The sequence below is a fragment of the Galeopterus variegatus genome, unplaced genomic scaffold (genome assembly GCF_000696425.1).
Source record: "Galeopterus variegatus unplaced genomic scaffold, G_variegatus-3.0.2 Scaffold2748, whole genome shotgun sequence".
NCBI classification, from domain to species: Eukaryota; Metazoa; Chordata; class Mammalia; order Dermoptera; family Cynocephalidae; genus Galeopterus; species Galeopterus variegatus.
Genome location: NW_007728859.1, coordinates 214,163 through 224,850, shown reverse-complemented (window position 1 = coordinate 224,850; position 10,688 = coordinate 214,163). Strand labels below are relative to the sequence as shown.

Here is a 10,688-nt window from a genome sequence, read left to right as displayed (position 1 = left end):
CACCAAGGGTTGCGATCCCGTTACCAGTCAGTAAAAAAGACAAAAAGGAAAAAAAAAAATTAACATGACTGCCAAGAATTTTTTAAAGTCACTGGATCATAGGCTGGCTGGTTAGCTCAGTTGGTTAGAGTGTGGTGCTGACTGACACCAAGGTCCGAAGTTCAATCCCTGTACCAGCCAGCTGCAAAAAAAAAAAAAAGTCAGTAGATCACATAGCAGAATGGACCCTGCTGATGAACATATAAAACTGAACAGGGATCTCAGGGAACCTGGTTCAAAAGGACAAAGAGATGAAAAGAGCGAAAAACATTAAAAGAGGACTCTGAAAAGGCAAGAATAGAGAAAAAGGAGAAAAGTTTTCTTAAGGAAGTTTCATCTTCTCTGAAGAGACTGAATTTTCTGAATCCTCTTGACAAAAGTGCCAAAAAGAAGGAATAAAAAAAAATCATATGCTTATGCAACAAAACATAATCATTTTAGTGAAATTTTTTAAATTCCCTTTACCGCAAAGATAGAGAAAATTCTAAAAGTTTACAAGGAATAAAACAGCATCTACAGAAGTGACAAGACCAAGACTAGTATCAAGAACCCTCCCCTCTGTAACACTGTGTTCCAAAAGTAAAGCAAAGGTTTCCAAAATTTGAGATCATTTTGAACTGACCGAACCATTGTTCAACTGAGAGAGAAAACAAAACCTCTTTTGAGAAATACACAAAAACATTTTGAAAAAACTTAAGATATTAAAAAAACATCTGCAAAAGGGAAAACATGATATAGTGTAAACATATTTCAGACTAAATAATGTTTGTTGATATGGCTATAAAACTTGTAGAGATAACATGTTATGATGATCTGAAGGCAAAAACATCCAGTATATTGCAGTAAAACATAAAGGCATACTCAGAATTTTATTCTGTTTGGAAGAAGCAAAGGAGACTTAATCTACATTGTAAAATTTAAATAGATTTAGGAAAAAATGAATAGTAATCTCTAAAAGAACGGAAAAAGTAAAAATGAACTGAGAAAAGGTCTTATGTTTGGCTTAAAGAAAAAGGAAGGCATGTCAAGGGCATAGAAGCAAGTAAAAAGCTCCAAAACCAAATATTAGGAGAAAAAAATAAATATAATAGCTACCATGTTAAATGTAAATAAATCAAACTAAAGACAGGGGGTGCGGCGGTGGGAGGGTGGGGAGGACTGCGACCACCAAACAGAAAAGGTTGAAAATGACCTAAAGGATAGACAGATTTGCAAAAGCTGACTAAAAGAAAAAGTTAGAAATCCATAATCATAGCAGGTGACTTTCCTCAGAAGATGAAGTTCCCGTAAATTAACAGGATGCAGCAGATTTAAATACCACAACAGCTCTGATTTCATACATACACACAGAACTTTGTGCCCAACATTCACAAAAACTTGACCATATGCTTTTAAGACACAAGAGAAAATGTATTAAATTCCAAAAAATTAAAAATCACTCAGGGCTGGCCTGGTGGCGCACTGCTACAGTGCGCCGCCTTGGAGCGCGGCAGCGCTCCCGCCGAGGGGTTGGATCCCACATACAGACCGGCCGCTCACTGGCTGAGCGAGGTGCGGACGCGACGCCGAGGGTCGCGATCCCGTTGCCGGTCCCAGTCCGGTACGGGCGCGACACAGGGTTGTGATCCGTTGCCGGTCAAGAAAAAAAAAAAGAGAGACAAAAAAAAAATCACACAGTCCACATTTACTTATAACAAGAAAGTAAAACTAGAAATTAGCAATGAGTAACAAAACTAAAAATCTATCCACATATACTTTATAAAACAGAAATTGATAACTAGTATCCAGTTCTCCCATAAACTATAAGTATCTTACAGGTGTGACAGATAAAGGAGCATGAAAAAGGCATGCAAGAAATCCTTTAGCTGTTTATCTCTTACTTTCAAATGTTTAAAAAACTAAGTAGGCACATCCCAAGCAAAAGGAAGAGAGCAGGCAGATTGATGTCACAGACACATAAGGCAGAAAACTAGCTCAGAATGACTGTTGACTTAGAAGAAAATGGTGACAGATGAAACTGATAAAAGAGGCAGTAAACATGAAAGGCCTGGAATGCATGTTTTGCCTTTGGCTCACAGTAATGAGTACCAACCAAAGAAAGGTTTGAAACCCAAGAGCAGGTATAAAAAAACCAAACATGCGGCACTATGAAAAATCAAGCAGGCCACAATGTAGAGGAGGTCTGAAGCAGGGCAAAGATTATGGTCAGGGAGACTAGTAAGGAGACCAGCAAGTACATAAGCAAAAGAAAAATCTGAATTAAGGCAGTAATGTAAGGTCAGAAAGAAGGAGGGGTAGATTCAAACTTCTGATTAAGTGGGTAACAGTACCACCAATCAGGAAAGGGAATTCAAAAAATACAAGACAGAACAAAAAACACAGGTCAGTTTTAGACAGGAGCGCATATTAAAAATAAATAAATATTTAGAGCAATGTTTGAATCACCTAAGAATCTTTTTAAACTGCAGATTCTGAAACATAAGGTTTGGAGTCAGGCCTGAGAGTCTGCATTTTTAACAAGCTTCCAGATTATGCCGACACTGCTGGTCCACCAAACACACCTTTGAGTACCAAGGAGTCAGAGAACTCACATCATCCTCTAAATTCACATCAACTTCTTTCAAGGAACTCAGGAACAGTTCCTCTTCTGTAGCACTATGGAAGGCTATCAACAAAACACTTGTACTTAAGTTTCATGAGATTGAGTCAGTCTTACAAGTATTCTTGACAGATATTCTGAAGCCTACAAAACCCCATCTTTACTAAGACAGGTCAAATTTTTCTCCCTTCTGTCTTTGGAAACACAAAACAATACCAGATTTAAAAGACATGTGAAAATAACTGATTTAAAACACCAAGCCCAGATATTTACACATAGGTATCATGCAAGAGAACTAGCTGGCAAACACACATCCTGTTAAAAAAATAATAAATTCAATAATTTCGATACTCACTTTCCTAGAAAGTGGATCATCAGCAAGTCTTCTCTCTTCCTCTCTACGACGTTCTCTTTCTTCAATTTCCAACTCCCTTTGGCGTTTTTTCCTTTCCACTTCTTCTAACTTCTTGACCCGCTCCTGATATTCTCGCAGCTCTTCCTCCCGTTTTGCTCGTTCAGCACGCTCTCTCTCTTCACGCTCTGTATAATTAATTAGGTTACTAACTATGCTTCCCACCTGCATCTTTCCCCTTGTGTTAGATCTACTTTTCTGGTATTAACAAGGGAGTACAGCATAGAAGTAAATTTTAAGAATTTAAAACGTTTGCAAACAGCTAACTGGCAGAATTATTCAAGAAGCCAAGTACTACGTCACTCAACATTAATAGTTTTGTAATGACATAAGAAAGCACTAGAATCCTTCCCCCGTTCCTGCACATCTGGGATTCCAGATATAGGATCATGTGACAGCCTTCATCTGGCCAGTTAGTCCTCAATAAGTATTAATACCTAAACAGAGTACGGTGATAAAAACAAAAAGATATATTAATTTTTAGGACAACAAAAAATATGTAGGAACAAGTTAGGAGAGAACGTAGCATCTTCACACATAAAAAACTGGGTTCCGAGAACTAGTTAACTGCAGTGCTAAGGGGCCAATTATCTTGATTCCTGTATTTTCTAAATAAGGTTGCTGAAAACTCGATCTAACACCAACCTTGCAGTACCATACCTCCAATCTTGGCCTACAGAGTTACCTTTTAGCATTTGTTCTTCTGCCCTCCTCTGTTCCTCCTCCTCTTTTTCTCTATAGTAAGTTATTCTGCGTTCTTCTTTGCGTTGCCTTTTACGTTCTTCCAAACGATTACGCCTTTCTTCTGCTAACCGCTCTTCAAACTGTTTAAGTTTTTCCTGCAATTAAATAGTTACCAAAATAAAATCAAAATTTTTCAAGAGCGGGCCAGCCCGGTGGCGCACTGGATAAGTGCGCCGCTTGGGAAGCGCAGCGGCGCTCCCGCCTGAGGGTTCGGATCCCACATACAGACCGGTTCCCACTCACTGGCTGAGCGAGGCGCGGGAGCAACGCCGAGGGTTGCGATCCCGTTGCCGGTCCCCGGTCTGGTACGGGGGCAACACTGAGGGTTGCGATCCGTTGCCGGACACGGAAAAAGACAAAAGACAAAAAAAAAAAAAATTTTTTTTTCAAGAGCAATGAGCTTTTAGGTTTACAAAAGACTTCCAAATTTCTTGGAACCAGAGAAAGCAAACTCCAAGTACAAAAACCAGAATTTCCATACAACTATTGAAACTTTATTAGCATGCCAAATTTTTAAAAATTCAAATTACTGATATTATCTACACTCAGTGGATTTATCTTATAAAATCAAATGATTAAATAACAACTTAAGGCTAAGACACTTCAATCAAGTGTTTTTTCATTACTGAATCAAACAGTAAACAAAAGCTTGGATCAAAAGAGACTATGCAGTCAACTAATTTTCACCTTTAGAAAAATCTGTTTAGATAGGTGACTATTTAGCTTACAAGATATTTTCCAAAAATTTGTTAAAATGTTATCTGAATGACCATTATATATGTTAACTCAAGACAGAACATACCACTGTGTTAAAAGAGAATCCTTAAGGCAAAACTTAAAAGCTCATGAATAAACTTTTCCCTAAAACCAATAAGCTCACCTCATAAACAGACTGCCGTGCAGCTTTGAGTCGCATTACAAATAAATCTCTGTCTTCCAGCATTCGTGACATACGATTCTTATGTTCAAGAGCTTTTTCACGTTCTAGCTGCATAGTAGTAATCTGAAAGTACATAATATACAGTTAAATTTCAAATAATTTATTTGATTACTAATTTACCCAAATTACTGACAGATATTCTTAAAAAATTATAAACAGCACACGAAGTGCAAGGGTAACTATCTTCCATGCCAACAGATCTCAGGAAGGAAATTAGGGACAAGAAGTGGATAAAGTAATCCCTGGGCATCTATAAATGAGTTTCTATTTAGCCCCATGGTACTATAAATTTCCATAAAGAAAAAACTATAATGTACATGGTAAAACAAAATAATACCACATGGTAATAAGCACTATGGTTTAATTTTTAAAAGCATTTCCCTACTTAAAAACATCTGGAGGTTAAGGTAGGATGATATTAAGGCTTTTTATTTTGTGCCCTAAATGAAAAAACAGAAGGGTTCAGGTTCATTCCAATTATTTCATTTGGTCTACAGCACTTTTCTTTCCCTAGTTAATTTCAAATGTTTACATATTAAGAGAGTTATCATAAAATTCCAACTTAGTTCCTTAAAAAACTGGAAGAAGTTGCAACACTAGGCCCATAATCTCCAGATGACAACAATCAGATGGAACCAAGAGGAGGTTGCATTCTCCTTGCTGTGATCCCAGAAGAGGTATGCCACTGCTTATGGCTACTTTTTCTTTTTTTTTTTTTTAACCACAATCAGTTCATTCATTTATTGGTCCTACAAACATTTGTATCATCAGGTGAATATAATATAGACTAATAAAATTATAGAATGAGCTGTTTAGTCACAAAGACCACATACTACATGGTTCCGTTTATATGAAATGTCCAAAACAGGAAAATCTAGAGACAGAAAACAGATTAGTGGTTGACTAAGGCTCAAGTGTAGAGGAAGAAATGGGGAGTGACTGCTAATGGGTACAGATTTTCTTTTTTGGCTGTGTTCTAAAATTAGATTGTGGCAAAGTTTGCACAATTCTGTAAATACTCTAAAAATCATGAGCTGTATACACATGCCATACAATTCACCCATTTAAAGTGTACATAAAAATTTTTTTTTAGGGGGCTGGCCCGGTTGCACACTGGATAGTGCGCCGCTTGGGAAGCGTGGCGGCACTCCCGCCCAAGGGTTCGGATCCCACATACAGACCGGTTCCCGCTCACTGGCTGAGCGAGGCGCGGGAGCAACACCGAGGTTTGCGATCCCGTTGCCGGTCCCCGGTCCGGTACGGGGGCAACACTGAGGGTTGCGATCCGTTGCCGGACACGGAAAAAAGACAAAAAGACAAAAAAAAAAAAAATAATAAAAATGTTTTTTTTTTTAAATGGGCTTTTCAGCTGTCCTCTGTTTTACAAGTTTCATTTTTAATTTCTAACGTGAAAATGTCTTTCTACCATTCTAAGCACTGTTTCTAGCAAAATACAAAAATTAATTTTGAAACTCTGGTCCCACTGTTGGCAGAGGATTCAATTATAGTTTACAGCCTAAAACATTACAACTACATGGAAAACTTACTCTTTCTTCTTCTTGTTGTTCCCACAGATCCATGTCTTTAATTCTCTGTTCCTCATAAGCACTCTTTATCAATGGAATTTCTTCCAGACGTTTAGCTCTTTCAAAATAGTCAATCTGAATGAAATGAAAACAAATGTAGCTTTTTAGAAAATCTTTTTACTTGGTATACTAAAAGTTTACTAGTCCTTTCATTTACCTTCTTTTCTTGATTCTTTAGGCGTTCTTGAAGTTCCTTCTTTTCCTTCTCCAGTTGTTCAACCTGTTTAGCCATGATAAAATCTGGATCCAATTCTTCAAGGTCCTGAGAGGTAATACAAATGCAACAATATTAATAAGAATATAAAAGAAATGCCTAACAGTCAAACTAGCTCACTGCTTTCCAGAATCAAATCCTAAATTTTTACAATGGGTATTATTCAGGAAATGTAAAAATATTGTACGATCACCTTATTTCTATACTTGAATGTAGAGAAAAAAATATATACATGATTTTACCACGTATTTCTCACTCCTCCAGTCTACATCTACCCAAACTTTACTACTGTGATGAATATACAGTGGTTAAAAACTGTACAGGACAATGGGCCGGCCCGGTGGCGCATTGCTACAGTGCGCCACTTGGGAGCGCAGCGGCGCTCCCGCCAAGGGTTCGGATCTCACATAAAGACCGGTTCCCGCTCACTGGCTGAGCGAGGGGAGGGCGCGGCACCGAGGGTTGCGATCCCGTTGCCGGTCCCGGCCCAGTACGGGCGCGACACGGAGGGTTGCGATCCGTTGCCGGACACGAAATAAGACAAAAAGGAAAAAAAAAAACTGTACAGGACAATTAAAAATGCTTTTTCTCAGATTTAGTCACTGAACCAGATGTGCCAAAATGTGTGAAATGATTTTTGTCTGAAGGAGACTGGCAGCATTACTATTTATAGTTATACTGCTAATTAACCTTCAAATATTTGTATAGCACAGAAAAAATAACACTGCTCACACATACTAAAGAAAGCAGGTCGATGAAATGTGCAGAAGTACTGAATCAGGCGGCTGGTTAGCTCAGCTGGTTAGAGCACAGCCTTATAACACCAAGGCCATGGGTTCAGATCCCCATTCCAGCCAGCCACCAAAAAAAAAAAAAAGAAAAGAAAAGAAATACTGAAGCTAACATATAATAAAAGCCCCCCTTCTCTAAATGAAACAAATAGACACCAAATCAGGAGCATTTAAGCCATTATAAAACATAATATTCAAACTTACTCAAGAAGTTGGACTAAAATACAAGTATACCTCAGAGATATTGTGGGTTCAGTTCCAGACCACTGCAACAAAGCAAGTCACACAATTTTCTGGTTTCCCAGTGAATATATGTTATGTTTATACTAGTCTATTAAGTGTGCAATTGCATTGTCTAAAAAAAAACAATGTGAAAGGAAGCTATGACCTTATTTTAAAAACACCTTATTGCTAAAATGATGCTAACAATCACCTGAGCCTTTAGTGAGTCATAATCTTTTTGCTGATGGAGGGTCTTGCCTTGATGTTGATGGGTACTGACTAATAGGGGTGGTGGTTGCTGAAGGTGGGGGTGGCTGTGACATTTTTTTAAGATAACACAACAATGAAGTTTGCCGCTTCAATTGACTCTTTCACAAAAGATTTCTCTGTAGCATGAAACACTATTAGTATATTATTACATAATATGCTATTACCCACAATAGAACTTCTTTCAAAATTGGAGTCAATCCTGTCAAATCCTGTTGCTGCTTTATCAATTAAGTTTATGTAATCTTCTAAATCCTTTGTTGTCACTTCAATAATGTTCACATCACCTTCACCAGGACTAGATTCCTAGATTCCATCTCAAGAAATCACTTCCTCCGCTCACCCATAAACAGCAATTCCTCATCCGTTCAAGTTTTACCATGAGATTGCAGCAGTTCAGTCACATCTTCAAGCTCCACTTCTAATTCTAGTTCTCTTGCTAGTTCCACCACATCTGCAGTTACTTCTTCCAATGAAGTTTGAACCCCTCAAAGTCATCCATGAGGGTTAAGATCAACTTTTCCAAACTCCTATTAATGTTGATATTTTGATCTCCTCCCCATGCATCACAAATGTTCTTAAGGGTATCTAGAAAGGTGAATCCTTTCCAGAAGGTTTTCCATTTACTTTGCCCAGATTCATCGGACGAATCACTATCTATGGCAGCTATAGCCTTTATAAAATGTAGTTTTTAAATAATAAGACTTGAAAGTAAGTCTGGAAAGTCAAAATTACTCCTTGATCCACGGGCTACAAAACAGATGTTTTGTCAGCAGGCCTGAAAACAACATCAATCTCCTCGTACATCTCCATCAGAGCTCTTGACTGACCAGGTACATTATTAATGAACAGTAATATTTTGAAAATAATCTTTTTTTCTTAGCAGTAAGTCTCAAAAGTGAGCTTAAAATATTCAGCAAACCATGCTGTGAACAGATGTGCTGTCATCCAGGCTTCGTTTTCCCATTTATAGAGCACAGGCAGAGTAGATTTAGCATAATTCTTAAGGACCCTAGGATTTTCAGAATACTAAATGAACACTGGCTTCAACGTAAAGTCACCAGCTGCATTAGTCCCTAACAAAGTGAGCCTGTCCTTAGAAGCCAGGTATTAACTTCTCTCTAGCTAAAAAAGTCCTAGATAGCTTCATCTTCTTCCAGTATAAGGCTGCTCTGTCTAAACACAGAATCTTGTTTAGTGCGACCACCTTCATCAGATCTTAGCTCCTCCATCTTCTGAATAACCTGCTGCAGCTTCTACAGCAGCACGGGCTGCTTCACCTTGCACTTTTGTGTTATGAAAACAGCTTCTTTCCTTAAACCTCATGAATCAGAGGCATGAAGCAAAGGCTAGCTTTCAAACTTTTCTTCTGTAGCTTCCCCACCTCTCAATCTTCACAGAACTGGAGAGAGCTTGGGCCCTACTCTGAATTAGGCTTTGGCTTAAGGGAATGTTGTGGCTGGTTTAATTTCCTATTCAGACCACTATAAACCTTCTCCCTATCAGCAATAAGCCTGTTTCACTTCCTTACACTCATGTGTTTGCTGCTTTTAATTTCCTTCAAGGTTTTCTTTGCATTTGCAACTTGGTTAACTGGAGCAAGAGGCCTAGTTTTTGGGTCTATCTTGGTTTTCAACGTGCCTTTCTCACTAAACTTAATCATTTCTAGCTTTTGATTTAAAGTGAGATATTTGATTTAAAGTTAAATATTTCTTTCCCTTGAACACTTCGGGGCCACTGTAGGGTTATTAATTGGCCTAATTTCAGAACTGTTGTGTCTCAGGGAATAGAGACAGGGAAACAGCCAGCTGGTAGAGCAGTCAGAACACACACAACATTTATCGATTAAGCTCACCATCTTATGTTAAGTGCGGTTTGTGGCACCCCAAAACAATTAAAATAGTAACATCACAGAGATTACCATAACAGATGTAATAATGGAAAAGACTGAAATGTTGTGAGAATTACCAAAATGTGACAGAGACACAAAATGAGCACATGCTATTAGAAAAGCGGCACTGCTGACAGACTTGGTGCAGGGTTGCTACAAAACTTCAATTTGTAAGAAATGCAGTATCTGCAAAGTGCAATAAAACAAGGTGTGCTAGGGCCTGCCCGTGGCTCATTCGGGAGAGTGCAGTGCTGATAACACCAAGGCCATGGGTTTGGATCCTATAAAGGGATGGCCGGTTAGCTCAATGATTAAGTGTGGTGCTGACAAAACCAAGCCAAGGGTTAAGATCCCCTTACTGATCATCTTTAAAAAAAAAAAAAAAAAAAAAAAAAGGTATGCTACTATGTCAAAACTTAGTAAAACCTAGTGTTAGCAGAAGGGGAAAAGGCAGTCTTGTTCACTATTGGTAGTAGGGTCTATTAATCGCATCTTCTGTGGATCTTTTAAAGCTATAAATGTGTAAATTCTATGACTAATTCCACTTCTTATGCTACAGAAACTCACGGCAAGTATGCAAAGATACACGTATGAAAGATGTTCAATGGTACAACATTTCCTAATAATAAAAAAAAAATACGTAGGTTTCAACAAATAGTGTGAATGAATAAACCATAATACCTATAGAGTATAAAAAACAATGTAGGCATTAAAAGGATAAGGTAGCCCTACATTACTAACATAGGAAAACACATAGATATAAACACATAAAGATTCAGCAAAAAAGATAAAAGCAGTCATGAAACACGTACGCAATTTTGTTTTTCAAATCAATAAATAAGACTAATTCTGGCATGGGTAGAATTTGGGGAAGCTTTCACTTCCTACGCAGTTTTAAAATTTTTCTAGTTGGGCCGGCCCGGTGGCACACTGCTACAGTGCGCTGCTTGGGAACGCGGCGGCGCTCCCGCCGAGGGTTCGGA

The 10,688-nt window shown here is 38.2% G+C and overlaps 1 protein-coding gene across 1 annotated transcript in view; it reads right to left on the bottom strand.

Annotated features, from left to right (window-relative positions):
• The window catches only part of EIF3A (eukaryotic translation initiation factor 3, subunit A), a 33,888-nt gene that overhangs the window by 7,406 nt on the left and 15,794 nt on the right, over window positions 1–10,688 (bottom strand). Inside the window, exons 10-14 of the mRNA XM_008582874.1 lie at window positions 6,478–6,582; window positions 6,282–6,395; window positions 4,675–4,797; window positions 3,736–3,889; window positions 2,990–3,178 (exon numbers count right to left, since the gene is read on the bottom strand). Coding sequence (XP_008581096.1) covers window positions 2,990–3,178; window positions 3,736–3,889; window positions 4,675–4,797; window positions 6,282–6,395; window positions 6,478–6,582 — 685 coding nt within the window. The remainder of the gene's footprint in view (window positions 1–2,989; window positions 3,179–3,735; window positions 3,890–4,674; window positions 4,798–6,281; window positions 6,396–6,477; window positions 6,583–10,688) is intronic.